Source organism: Parambassis ranga, chromosome 8, assembly GCF_900634625.1.
Source record: "Parambassis ranga chromosome 8, fParRan2.1, whole genome shotgun sequence".
Classification (NCBI taxonomy): domain Eukaryota; kingdom Metazoa; phylum Chordata; class Actinopteri; family Ambassidae; genus Parambassis; species Parambassis ranga.
The window spans coordinates 11,316,254-11,330,972 of record NC_041029.1 but is presented as its reverse complement, the minus strand read 5'-3'; the positions used below and the strand labels follow the sequence as shown (position 1 = coordinate 11,330,972).

Here is a 14,719-nt window from a genome sequence, read left to right as displayed (position 1 = left end):
TTTCTGGAGCTCTTATGCAAGCTTGCTCTCACCCCTGCTTGTACCTGACACACTGGGAAATATCAAATTAAATGAGATTAAAAAAAACTGTAGTGTAAACACAGAGCTCTATTATTACTTTAGGCTGTGTTGTGTATAGCAGAAGCCTCCATCTGTGAAACAACACGTGGATAGAGAACATGATGTTCTTCATCCCAGGATTTTATAGTCAGGCCTCACAAGTAGCCAGGAGAGACACTGATTTAGACTTTGCGTTGGCAGTGACTCCTAGAAAAATGTCCCTCATATGTTCCACTTTTATTTATTTATTTTAAACCCGCTTACAATTCTGAAGCTTTGCAAACATTAATCAATCAGTCAATGCACCAAACAGGCCACTTCTGGATGATTTCTAATGCTTGACATGGTGCTTTTACCATGTAGGGTTTTGAATGGATAACTGTGTATCCAGGAATCTAAACTATGAAAAGTTAATGTTGCGTGAGGCTGAATGTTTCCTGCAGGTCGGAAAATGTCTAACACTTGCCGTCAAAAAGGGTCAGAACACAAATGGAAACAACTGCAGGTGATGTTATCATAACTTCTAACATACAGGAGGGGAAATACAGTTCTCATTTCTCACTGCAACTGCATATCAACAGCACCACCCAGTGGACAGATACCATCACACAGAGGGTTTACTAAACATGAACTAGAGGAGATGTAAATTAAATGTATGTATATGTAACTTTGTGGTAACTTATGTTATGTCTTGGTAGCATCCATTCCTGGCAAATGAAAGAAAAACATAAGGGCAAAAACACCTTAAACCAGCTCTTTCCACTTTATTCACAATAAGATGGACAATTAACATGGGTGCTCAAGCATTCAATGCCTTTGAACGTCTGCTGAATGCCGTTCTTACTCCCTTCTAAGTGTGAGGACAACAATTCTAATGAACAAATGGAATCAGCATAAGGAACCACAATCAAAAGCCATTTAATGTGTGGGGATGCTACAGGACATCCACCTACAGATTCCCCTTCTTCTTCCCCATGCAGAACGATAGAGAGAACAGATAAACAAAGAGGGCATCTATGGCAATGCTGGAGCACAACACAGCATGGTGTAGTCAGTTCATTTTCAAAGAAATGACCGACATCCTGATGTGAGTGAAGCTGTTTTCCCTTTGGAGCCTTATAGCTCAGTGTGTGAGGTCAGTGTGCAGTGTGCAAAGTGGGTGTGTGTGTGTTTCTCAGCTGCTCAGTGCACAAGATGTTGACTGCTGCTGATGAACATTGCCAATTTGAAGAACAATGATGTTACAATGGTACAAGAAAGTAGAAAAACACTAAACAGAAAATCAGTCAACGTCATCAGTCAGGAAATGTGTGCCTGGCAGTTCTGTTTTATGATTTGTATTGCAACACTCCCACAAGGAAAAAATAAATGCAAGTTTTATAAAGAACACATTTTGCATAAATAATGTTAAACTAAATATAACAGTGAAATAAAAAGACTTCACTAAGATGTGACAACAGATTAGACAAGGCTACTTTAAGGAATGAATGAATGAATGAACAGTAATTTTGTGGATGTTTCAGATTTAGATGGTGATTCTATAAAATGATGAGAAACCAACAGCAGATACTTGATGAGTGGGGGATTATTAAGAGTTATGGTCATATAGAAGAAGTGTCACCACACAAAAATCACTATTCAACACCACACAGATTTTCAAGAGACATTAATAAACACAAAGTTATCTCAGTCCTCACTTCTTCCATCCAGAATGCTTTCGAAGGTGAAGGGGAGGAACTTGAAGCCCTGGCCAGCATAAAACTTGTTTTGAAATTCCACCCTGAGAGGAGAAGAAAACAAGAGATCTAATCAATAAAACAACCAGGAAGTCTTTCAAACAACAACCCTGTCAGACGGGGTTGAGCAGTCATGGCTGTGTGACCCCTGCTCTTCATTCTGCAGTCTGAACCCATCTGCACCCACCTGTGTCTACATCCTGGGCCCAGACACCTAAACCTCTCCTCTGGAAAATGATCAGGATCTATTTTTATAAAGGCCTATGCTAAGTGACGGCTGGATGACCTTTTAACAGAGGAGCCATGGATACCCGTCATTCCACACTCTGCCGGGTGTAGCAATGTGGATCGGGGCGGGGCTTTTAATGAAATGTTACTGTACTGAAGTACTCAGGTCCTTCATGCCCATCAGTGTTGATGACTATTACCAAAAAGTAACAAAAAAAGTAATGCTGTATTGTTAGCAATTTATTCCCAAAATTCACATACTACTTATTTGTTTTCCACAGAATATTTTCTGATGACTGAGATACAAATCTTTGCTACACTGTTTTAAAGAAGTCACAGGGTTTCCTTTCCTACTGACTTATATCAGCTTCTCTTAAGTTTAACTGATTGTCCATGAATGACCCGGCACTCCAGAGCAAAGGACAATTATACACAGGAATGTAAATGTGCCAGAGCATTATAAAACCAGAATGACTTTCAGGAAAGGCAGGCATTTATATGCCATGCCACAACCTGTTCTGCAGCATGCATGCAGGATAAATACACTGGTACTGATAAGGGCCAGACATATTCCAGGAAAGTGAAAGGATGACTGGAAACAACAGTTTGTTGAATTGAGACACACCCTCTTTATCCAGCTATTTAAACTAGACAGGATAGTAGGTTATCTTGTCATTTCCTGGAAAGCAATTAAAGATGTTGACACATCTTGCACTGCGAATTGGGACTGGATGCTAATTTGGCAACCGATATAACATGTCATGTCCCCTCTCTACCACAGCAACATTGCAGTGGCAGATCAGATGGAGAGTGGAGGGTGGTGCCCGCTAGGGCCACAGGGCTGACCAATCAGATATGATTCATACAAGAGACATGGGACCTCCCCTAGGTAGCTGTTTTTACATGAAATGTGTAAATATGCATTACCACGCTCCGAAAAAACTCAGCTTTATCTCTAACAGGTTTGTGTTATCAGACAACTGTACTAAAACAAATTATTTAAAAGCAAAAATGCTGTCAAGGTTTCACAAGTTGATCAAAGTTTGCAACCAAATCTAATACCATCTCTGTACATCTCTGTGTACCACTGAGAAACAGCACAACAACCTGCAGATGGAGCCATAGCTCTGTAGTTTGCAGTGCCTTCAGTCATTTGGCACTGTAAGTGTGCTCATCACTTAACAACTTATCAACAAACCACTTACCAGTGCAGTCGCAGTGCATGCAAGAAAGCTGACAGGCCTTCCATGATCAAAAGAATGGCAACAGTGAGGACAGCAAAAGCACAAAAGACGATGGATAGAAGGATGAAGCCTGCCAAACTGGTAGTGGAGAGGCCGATGCGCATCACCATGGTCCACAGCACCTCAGACAGTTCTGTGCATGATACACACACACACTCATTTCACTGCTGGGATTTAGACGATATGCAAGCAAGCATATTCATTAGAATCATCATAAAATGTGTTATTAGTAGTAGGTAATACTTGCCTGCATGGGCCAGACTGAGGGCCCACAGCCTCAGATAGGACGCAGTGTTGGAGATGCAGCCCAGGCAGTACTCTATGGTATGAATGGCCTGATGCACCGCCACATCAGCAAAGTTAAACTGGGTAAAAGAAAATGTGTGTTAGCATGAACTTCTGTAAAGGAACAAGCCCTGAAGAGAGTCCCACAAAAGAGGATGCTGGTTAATTGCATGATTATTCCGGTCATTGATAGGGAGGCCATTTGTTACAATGAATTAGCACCAATTAAAGGATGCATCATCATCTTAGGACCCTGTGAACCCAAAGAAACAGCTGCCCTGCTGATGCCTCATGCACACCATCGAGACTTTAGGGAAGTACTGGCCTACTGGGTTCCCGCTGATTGACCAGTCCCTGCAACCCACTGATCACACACACTTGACTAGCACAAACATACGCGGCTACCAGCAAACAGGTTAACCACAAAAGCAAAGGGCGGTAAAAGATAAACTGGTAGACATGCATAAGGATGCAGGGTGGAGTTGCAGCATGAGCTCCTGGCCTACCTCTTCTTCCTCACGGGCCTTGAAAGCAGGTGACAGAAGGCAAGGATTTGTTATTGACAACACACACAAACACACATGTATGGACAGACAGAGGTCAGTGAACAGAAAAGTGATGAGAGAAATCAGATGTTTTAAAAAGGATGGAAATACTGTGCAAGCACATATCTTTGGTTTAATTTCTCAGCAACATTTGTAACAGCAAAGGGATGAATAATAAAGACATTAAACCTTTTCCCAAAGCAAACTCTTTTCTATAATTGATGTTTGTCGGAGCCACAGTTGAAATGGAAACATGAGCCATTAGTTTCCACTTATGGCGGAGTAACTAAATTATTCAAAGTCGTGAAAAGATCTTGTAACATGTGTTTCCCTGAGCTCTCGACTTTGATGTGAGAGACGACGACAAGCCCTGTTTTACCTCAGGTTCTTCCTCAGAGTGCTGCGACAGCTGGTCATGTTGGATGATTTCAGCCTCATCTTCAGTGGGCCCATTGCCTATCCTAATTCCTCCAAAGTTCTGTGTACCCTGTCACACAGGATGGGTAAAACAATACAATTAACTACTGTGTCACTTGCGTACAGGGTGTTAGTAGCTGCAGACTTTCTTCATCTTACCAGATGTTTCTTCCACAGATACTGCCTCCGCATTACCAGGGTTTTTACTATTAGCATACAGGGAACACACGCTACAGCGAGGATCACCAAGAACGACTGCAACCCCATCTACATAAAAATATTTAAATATATAATATTTAGTTTGCTGTGTGCAAAAAATTTCCCCTTTGGAATAAATAAAGGAATTCTGATTCATTTCAATACAAAGAGATGGTGAGTGTATCTGACCTGTCCACTGTACAGAGGTTTGTTGGTGGGGTCGCTGTAGTTGAAGAGGAACATGTTAATAAAGGCAATGAGGAGACTGGGAGCATCCCTGGAGGTGCGTGCATCATAGGCAATCCACTTATAGAGGATCAGAATGACAAGGTAGCCAAAGAGGCTGCACATGAAGACAATCTCTGGAATGAATCCCAGGTAGATGTTCAGTGGCTTGTTAAAATACCTGCAGAGAAACACAACATAGTGAAGAGTGGGCACATTTAATGCAAAACAAACACATGAAACTCGGGATAGAAATCTCACAGGTGATTAAAGAGGCTTAGAGTGACTCCAAAGATCATGTGGATGACTCCCAGGATAACAGACATCTTCATCTTGAAGGAGTTCAAGAATGTCAGCTTGTTGGTGGCGACGTTCCATATCTGAGAAAGAATTTGTTTATTTTATGGAATGAATAGCAAATACCGGGCTTTACTATTATTCAGATCACAAAGAACATAGTTACTGGATCGATTCCGATGGGGTACGGTCCATTGAACACTCCATCTACGACTGGGTCCAACTGCAAAACCGGGTTGCCCTTAAGTGTGTCAAATCTGAAATGAAGGACACAGATTAGATGTCTGACTTTAAATAGTAAATCAATAACACCAGCTCCAATTACTGATCAGTTATTACCAATGACACTTACGTCCAGTTGCCTCCTTTTTGAGGAATGAACATGGGCTTGACACTCCATCCAGAGCCAAACAAATTAAGGGACTTTGAGAAGCAGTCGTTGTAAATGATGCCAGTGTACACTGAGAAGATTCCCATCAGCAGGATGATGTAGCGTCCCGCAAAGACCATGCTGAACATCTGCCAGAAAAGAAAAGTACATCTCAGACAGAGACAAGTAACGCACATTGTTGATAAGTTTCTGTGTGCGTCACCAGTAAGGATGAGATGGAAACTATGCAACCATACCTCATTATCATTCTTCTGGGCCATCAGCCTGCTCTCTCTCAACACAAGGTACAGAGCAGCACATGTCATGAGCAACCCATGGCCCAAGTCACCAAACATGACAGCAAACAGGAAGGGGAAGGTGATGATGGTGTATGGTGCTAGAGACAAGGAGGCAGGCATCATATAAGGGGAGGGTGTGAATCAAAAAATTTATGACATGTCTCATGCAGTGCAGCATGACAAAGTGGAAGGTGATGATGGAGGGCGAGGCAGACACTCTTTAGTGACTGTACTTCAATACTACAGCAAGCTGGATCAACAGACCTTTACAAACATACATGAATAATTCGACTGCCTTTGAAGATGATCACAGAGATCTCCACAGATCCACATTTCGAGAGTGTACACAAAAGTGTGCTTACCAGGGTTCATCTCACGATAGCTGCCAATTCCATAGGCGTCGACGATGTTTTGGAAGCCCGAGGTGAACTTATTTGTCTTGTTATAGGTGGGCGGAGTCTGCTTGGTCTGCATTCTATTGAGGATGGAAGGCACAGTGGAGCCGCTCTTCTCCTAAAGCATGTAAACCAACACAACATTAGTTCCTCGAAAATGCAGATTAGGAATTCTGGAACCATTCAGATATATCCTGTCTGATCATTACTCACCGTCCCCCTGCGCAGGGCAAACTGGATGGAGTCCATGTCAGAGATAGGACACCACACCTCAGCGATCAGACACTTCTGAGTGACGTCGATGTTGCAGAGGTTGAGGGTGTGATAGATGGCCTTCATCTTCCTCACTTTGATGAACCACACTCTGACTGTTTTGGCTGCAGCCTGCAGGACCCTCTGCCTGTGATCCTCAGTCTGGTTCAAAACCTTTAAGGGCAGACAAGAGCAGAGATGGTTTAAATGCAATTCCAAGACATGGATGGAACAAACCAACAAATTCCTGATGATCTTTGGATACAAGTCTATGGAAACCTGTGTGCTCTACTGATTATAGATCAGCATTGAGCTTTCCAGCTCAATGCTGGATCAGAGGTTGTATGTATAGTACGCAAAATAGCAGCAATAAATCACACATTCCTTGATATTTATAGATAGAGTTTACTGTATATTTACTGGCATAGATAGTCATGTAATTAGCACCAGGCTGTGAAAAGTGTTTCCATAACTGACACAGAATATTTCCAGATGTATTGCTATATGACCCACGATCAGCACAATATTTAAGCTCTGTGTAAATTGTCTATAGCCAATCTCTCCTACAGTTAAAGCAACACCAACCACTCATCTGTGACCACGTCATCCTGCTCTCACACCCAAGGATTGGAAAGCAAAATAAAAAAAAGCACTCTCAACTATAAAGTTGCAATAATAAAGCTGAATTGTGCAAGATGATTCTGCAACATTAACTGCCAGTGATCAGTGAGTAAGAGGCTGCACCAAGTACAAAACATGTGATCTGGGTGTTGCTAACAGAGCAACACATCATCTGGGATGACACTACACTATAGGCACAATAAAAACTGAGAGGTGTCTGTCTGGAAACATTTCTTCGCAGTTTTAAGATGCACTTAAATCATACAACCAATAGAATTCATGTTAAATTAAAGTCTTCTCAAGAGCCTAAGTTTAAAAAGAGGTTCATAATCAGGAACTTTATTACCATCTTCAGGCCTTATGAAATTTCCCCTTCAGTTTCTGATGACCAGGCGGAAACCAGAAAAAAGAACTAACACTTGCATGCAGCAAGCATGTTTTTCATTGTGTGTCCTTTTAAGGAATAAAGTATTAAAGTATTTAAGTATTCACCATTTGCAAGTCCTCAATGCGAGCATTCACTCCAGCCAGCATCTCTTTCCTCTCCTGTGGTGTTTCTGGACATGGGTACAATGTTGCTCTAAATCTAAAGAAGACAAATGGGAGAGTCAAACATCAGTCAGAGCAAGACACTTCATAAACTGTACAAATGTAGATTTACTCACCCCTCGCAGATTTTCTTCACTCTGTTCTTCAGCTGGTCTCCTTGGAAGAATATAATGAAGACTGACTTGTGGACCTGGTCACCCTGTGAAACACTCTCAAGTTAAAAATTCTGATTTATCTTCATTATTATGTTATAATTATAGTGGGTACTAACTGTAGCTGGGTCCTCCAGAGGATCTTCAATATCTGCCTGCCTCAAGAACACATTTCCTCTGCAAACTCTCCACAGCATCCGCTCAAATGTGGGAATACGTTCCCTACCAATGACTCCAGCAACAAAGCTGTAACAGAAAAACAATTTTATTCTTGCTAATAAAATGTCAAACCAATGATAAATAGCAATTTAGTTCCTTTCAGACAAAACAAAAGCAGATCTCCATATCTATCTTTATGTTGCAGATTCAACATTACAATTACAATTGTGAACATGGATTTCAGCTTTAGTTGACCTTTGTCGCCTGGCTAAGCCGGGCAGGCTGAGCTGGTGTGTGGGTGGTGATTGGCTAGAATTAACACTCCAGTTTCAGACACAGATGGTCACAGTCCTTGTAAATAATGGATGACTCACCCTAGTCTGAGAGGAGCCCCCCTGTTTGGTTCATTGGGGTCCAGGAGAGTGGATGACTCCTCAAGTAAACTGGGATCCTCCATCTGCATTACAGCCAGGAAGCAGATAATTAGTCACAATACTAACACAGTCATTATAACGTACATACACACACACAGACACTGCTGCTACAAAACCTGATGTTGTTGATATTACTTATAAGACTAGCCTAGATGGAAATAAGTGTTTGTGTTTCCAGCACAATCACTGATTTTCTCTCTAGTTATTGGCTGAACAGTTCATCCATGTTTGGATAAATGATTCACCGAAATCAAGGCCCATAACAACTTGTAAAAGGGGGCCTAACAACTATCAACCTACGGGAAAAGATGACGTTGGGCAAAGGTGAAAAGAAAGGGTTGTACAGCAGTGGAATTACAGCATTTAAACAATGTGAGTAACTGGTGAAAATAAATAGACCAAAGCCTCGTGAACTACTACAAAAAGATCATGAGTGCAAATGCCTTTTGACAAATCAAGCAGCAATAAGTTGCAGTGTGTGTGTGTAAGTAAGACAGATAGAGATACAGACAGTGCGATCAGTGTAGACAGCTTATCAGCAGTGCACCTACGCAAACCAGAAATTAGGCTTGGTTTGACAACAAAATAAAAAACTAGTAGCTACACTTTATTTACCAGATATTGCAAACTAAATATTCACTTAGTAACAATACATGCCACACTCTTTCAGGCTGGCACAGTGGTAAAAAAAAGGCTCTGATTGTTTTGTTAGGCCTGTGTGTGCAGTGGAGCTGACCTCATCAAAAAATTGCTGCGTGCGCCGCAGAATGTGTTTAAGCTCAGTCAGCTCCAGGAAGTTCTTCTTTAGGGCTTCTTGGTTGGTGTTGATTTCCTTCAGTTCATTTTCAAGCTTCTCAAATGTGGCCTGTGGGAAAACAATCAGAGGGGGGGTCAGCAAAGGGAGGCAGCAGAAATCAGAAATCAAAGTTGACTTTACGAGGCAACAGTCACCTCTAAGTCGATCATGTCCCTCGGAAAGGGTACTTCAGGATTCTCTCCAGTGTCAACTATTGGGATGTTGGCCTTCTTAATTTCTTTTTCTACAAACCCTGAGAGAGAGAAGGTAAAACTGGGTATGCTTTTTTATCATTTTTAGCTGAAATTAAACACATCCTACAAAAGCAAATGAGATCTTACTAAGAAACAATTAAGCTCACTTACTTAGTTTGCGATCCATCTCTTCACATCGCCGTACTTCATTGACAAACTTTCGCTGGAACACGTTCACATCAGGATTTAGCTACAAGGAAAAGCAGCAATTTAGTCACTGGTACCAATACCAGTTGAATTACACAAATTAATAGATAGTTTTAAAACAATAATAATAATAATAAGTTATGTTGCTGAGGTTTTTCCTGGCTTAAGAAAGGGCAGCAAGATACCATGCCTTAAATTGACCCCCAATAAAATAATAACAAGTTAACCCTCATGCATTGTTCGCAAACACTACCCTAATGTGTTGTTCGGGGACAAAAACGTCCCCTAACTTTAACGGTTTTAAAAATATATTAGATAAATATTTTTTTGAAATTTTTTTGCATAGACCTTTTAATTAACTTCAGTTCTAATCAACAGTAGTGAAAAAATCATTTTCCCCCAGGATTTTAACCCTTTAATCACCAATTTTATGAGGGGTGGTGCTGAAAATTGAAAAAAAAAAACACAAAATGGCTCATTTTTAATAGAAAAGGTGAATGTGGACTGGATTCTTTTGAACCTTTATTACAGTCTTGGTCATGTCAAACATCAGTAAAAAAATTGACTTTATTGCATTATTAGTTTTTGCACAGCACTGGATTTTCTTTTTGTCTCCCATTTTGTCCCATAGACTTACATTATAAACACACTTTTTTTGACTGCACAGCCATGGCACTACATAATCATGCATTCTTGATTGTTGGTGGTTTACCCTGTTGGTAGGAGGTAACATTTGTGATTTTTACAGTTAACAACTTAATTACCATATTAACCCTTTACCTGCAGGCCTGTGCTCATGTAGTGTAGTTTCTGGCTTGTATATGGAGTTATAGGGAGTATTTTAGCACATAATTGTGTGTCTACACACTGTGTGTGTATGTTAGAGAGGAAGAGAGCCATTTGCACACTGATCTTGCTGTCTGTGAGTACACACAACCACAGAGTCTTCATAGTAAACAAAAACAAAGAAAGTGTTGCTATGCACGTGTGGCCCTTTGATGTCTACAGGTGCAGACTAAACAAAACAAAAAGGCAAGTGGTCTTACATGTGACCTTGTGGTCATTTGATGGTGAGAAGAGCAGAAAGCAACATGAAGAGAGGATTCACTTGTGCACAATCTCTGGAAATGATTGTGCAGCCTGGCTCTATGAAGGGCCAGGCTGTGAAGCTGTGAAGGCTGCACAAGTAGATCCGTCACTTGTTCACAAGCGAATCCTTCATTCGTTCACAAGTGAATCCTTCACTCATGCACAGGTGAATCCTCTCTTCATGCTGCTTGCTGCTCTTGTCACCATTAAATGACCAGGAGGATGCATGCAAGTCCACTAGTGTTTTTGTTTTGTTTAGTCTGAACCTCTCAGCATCAAAGGGCCCGGCACTTACTTTTAGGGCTGCAACAAATTTACTTTACTTTACTTTACTAAACTACTTTTAATACTAATTTTAGTAGGGGACTAAACTGTAGATTAGATTTGGTTAGTCAATGATTATTTATTATGTTATCAAGTTATCTATCTATGGTGTCTATTTAGTAACATGCACATGTACGTATGGTCGTGTGGAGCGCAACACACCATGGAAAAGGGGCACTTAGACCTCACTTAGACTAATTCAGTGATCTCAACTGAGACACTAACCTAAAAGTAAAGTCACTCTACTGGAGGACGTGTTTTCCGAAAGCTAAAAAAAAAAAAAAACAGCTATTTTACCCATCCACAACTTCAGACGCCAGAACTCCTGGATGTTTTCATTTTACATGCTTATGCATTGCCGTTGTACGTCTGAATTAGGTACACTTCACTTACTTAGTAACTTTATTTTCCTGACTTTCCTTCCCTGACAGTGTGCAAATGGCTCTCTTCCTCTCTAACATACACACACAGTGTGTAGACACACAATTATGTGCTAAAATACTCCCTATAACTCCATATACTTAAGCCAGAAACTACAGTACATGAGCACAGGCCTGCAGGTAAAGGGTTAATATGGTAATTAAGTTGTTAACTGTAAAAATCACAAATGTTACCTCCTACCAACAGGGTAAACCACCAACAATCAAGAATGCATGATTATTTAGTGCCATGGCTGTGCAGTCAAAAAAAGTGTGTTTATAATGTAAGTCTATGGGACAAAATGGGAGAAAAAAAGAAAATCCAGTGCTGTGCAAAAACTAATAATGCAATAAAGTCAATTTTTTTACTGATGTTTGACATGACCAAGACTATAATAAAGGTTAAAAAGAATCCAGTCCACATTCACCTTTTCTATTAAAAATGAGCCATTTTGTGTGTTTTTTTTTCAATTTTCAGCACCACCCCTTATAAAATTGGTGATTAAAGGGTTAAAATCCTGGGGGAAAATGATTTTTTCACTACTGTTGATTAGAACTGAAGTTAATTAAAAGGTCTATGCAAAAAAATTTCAAAAAAATATTTATCTAATATATTTTTAAAACCGTTAAAGTTAGGGGACGTTTTTGTCCCCGAACAACACATTAGGGGTAAAATTTGCCCACAGTGTACCGTTGACCTATGAAAAATTTTAAAATCATATTAACAAAATTTATGTAAAATTAAGCTTATTGAGGAAAAATGATTCAATTTGTCCACATATTGACAAAGTTATGGCCAAAATAAACAGAAAAATTTCTCTCAGAGGACAAAAATGTCCCGAACAACGCATGAGGGTTAAACAAAGTTCTAATAATAACGAAAATTATACTTTATCATATTTAAAGTTTTTATTATAAATAAACATGGATTCTAAATAAATTAAATAGAGATAATTTACGCAGTTAAACAGCAAATATTGTTTGATTTCCAAAAGGTATCAGTTTTTCACGGAAATAATAGAAACAAAAGTCAGGCAACAGAACACAGACGACTATTAAAATACAAGATAACATTGTTTTAAAAAAGTATAATTCATTTTCTTGTAACATCTATAACTTTTTAAACGGGTTGAGGTGTATAATCTGATCATATGCATAACATGTCACTGCTGATACAGAAAACGTCTTTAACAACCCATCCTGTATTCAAGAACAGAGCTTCCCTCAGGACATCTCAGGAATGAGCTTTCTCATGCATGGAATGGAGGGTCAGCTGTCAGCACATGATACAGAAGGCATGCACTTTCTCAGCAGTGTTACTGATGTAATCGTGGCACATGACAATGAAGACCAATTAATGATTCTTTTCAAAATGAGTTACACTGCAAGGAGCTCTTCAAGAAAACACAAAATATAAATCAAAAAGAAATCCTCCTTTAAAAGACTTACATCACGAAATTGCACCATCCCAATTTCTCCCAGTTCGCTGACACAACAGTAGGCTGCTTCTGACTGGAGAAAGAGCTGAGCCAGCGTCATCTCTTCACTTCTGAAGAGTTCTCCCATGATGCTGACGGATGTGAGTGCCCAGCACCCTCAAATCAACACGAACCTCTGGAAACTGGAGAATACGGTCCCTTAGAGTTCCAGTCTCAGTGTAAACACATTTAATAAAGTAAGTTCTACATTTAGCAATTTTCTCTGCAAAGCACCTTGGTGTCAATGAGGGAGGCCAATTTCAGTTGTGTGTTAGTTTAACACAAGTGTGAGATGCTGAGGAGCAAGAAAAAAAAAACGTTTAGCAGCTTAGCCTCATACTGATCCTATGACCAGAACAGGAATGTGGTTATGGTGAAACGGTTTGATCTAAACTAAATAATTAAACCATTTAGGAGGATTACATTTCTACTATGAATTTCAAACACATGTAAGGAACCATTGTCAGAATGTGATACTTTCATTCATTAGCTAACTCTTGAACGTGGAGGTTTTCCTCTGAATACCAGCAGCTAACAGCTCCAACAGTAAAACGACCACACAGGGCTTATCTGTGGATTACACAGTAGCATGTGACCTGTAGCTGCTGTAAGCTTCAGTAATGTTCCGGAGAGCAGCTTCATCAAAGCTGAAAGTAACATTCAAAAACAGCTTTGCTTTGCACGCTATAAATTGAAAAGTTTTGTATTTAGCTAGCTGTGAGCTGCTGTAACCAGCTCAGGACATCACCTGACAACCGAGGCGTCACCTGTCAAAGCCGAAAACCAACAGGTAGCTACAAGTAAACTCAACTATAATGTCACTTTTACAGCTACATAACCATCCGTCCAATGAAGGTATTGACGCTGCATAAATATCCATTAGCTTCGAGGCTACAGTTAACATAAGCATTAGAATTTTAACCCCAACTCCTCCCGATTTGCACGCGTTAAAAGTTAACTATAACATTAACATTACATTATACAGCACTACACTAAGTCTAGTGTAGTTAACATTAACTCTTTCTGAGAAGAGATGGCTAATTAATAAACTACGTAAACTTAAATAATACTTAACCAAATGACAGCTAGCCCTGTCTGTTTATATGGGGCTGAAAAAAGCTAACGCTACATTAGCACACCTGTTGCTCTTTATTTAGCTAGCTAAACACGCAATAATTACTCCCACATCAGAATAACATTAATATAAAACTTTTACAACTTTATAAATGTGTTCTTACTGTTTAGGTGGAGATTATTCCCCCCTCCACTACGCTCTGCTGCTTCCTCTGCGTGTTGTTGTGGACTGGTCGGTGGTTTGCGGCAGTCACTCACTCAGGCGTCCTTTCACAGCGGAAGTATCCCGGAAATATGTCGCCTGTCGTTCCGCACTTCAACAAGGTAAAATAACATGAACACTAACATCGAGACCCCGTTAGTACAAAGTATTAAAATACGAAAAGTAAACATTACATTTAATAACATAAAAGTGTCGCACTCTTGAACTGCACTACTCTGAAATACAAAGTTTTATTTTGAACGTCGTGACAGGAAGCGTTTGTGTGCTTTTGTCTCTTTTGACAACAATCAGTCAGGGTTGTTACGCCCCCATGTGGTCACATTCCGGGACTGTTTGTGTCGTAATACATCCTTTAAAAGCATTTTTGTAGTTCATAGGTAAATACTAGGCTAAAAATATAGAAAAAGTAAGAGGTTAATAGATTTATCAAGTGTAGTTTCATTACAGAA

At 40.0% G+C, this 14,719-nt stretch overlaps 1 protein-coding gene across 3 annotated transcripts; it reads right to left on the bottom strand.

The window, feature by feature from the left end:
• Positions 1-804: 804 nt before the first annotated feature.
• On the bottom strand, positions 805-14,336 carry atp6v0a1a (ATPase H+ transporting V0 subunit a1a). Of its 3 annotated transcripts, XM_028411998.1 has the most exons (23): positions 14,212-14,331; positions 13,208-13,268; positions 12,945-13,116; positions 9,628-9,706; positions 9,418-9,515; positions 9,203-9,331; positions 8,407-8,489; positions 7,993-8,119; positions 7,838-7,920; positions 7,665-7,758; positions 6,513-6,725; positions 6,267-6,417; positions 5,863-6,002; positions 5,588-5,754; positions 5,402-5,492; positions 5,200-5,318; positions 4,903-5,119; positions 4,675-4,782; positions 4,478-4,585; positions 4,060-4,077; positions 3,516-3,633; positions 3,230-3,401; positions 805-1,840 (listed from the first exon to the last, which is right to left on the bottom strand). In XM_028411998.1, exons 3-23 carry the CDS (start codon positions 13,059-13,061, stop codon positions 1,747-1,749), a joined length of 2,526 nt encoding a protein of 841 aa, XP_028267799.1. In that variant the 5' UTR covers positions 13,062-13,116; positions 13,208-13,268; positions 14,212-14,331; the 3' UTR covers positions 805-1,746. The 3 variants fall into 3 exon arrangements, with proteins under 3 accessions (XP_028267799.1, XP_028267798.1, XP_028267800.1); XM_028411997.1 differs by lacking the exon at positions 13,208-13,268 and having other exon boundaries at positions 14,212-14,336; XM_028411999.1 differs by lacking the exons at positions 4,060-4,077; positions 13,208-13,268 and having other exon boundaries at positions 14,212-14,336.
• Between the last annotated feature and the right edge of the window lie 383 nt (positions 14,337-14,719).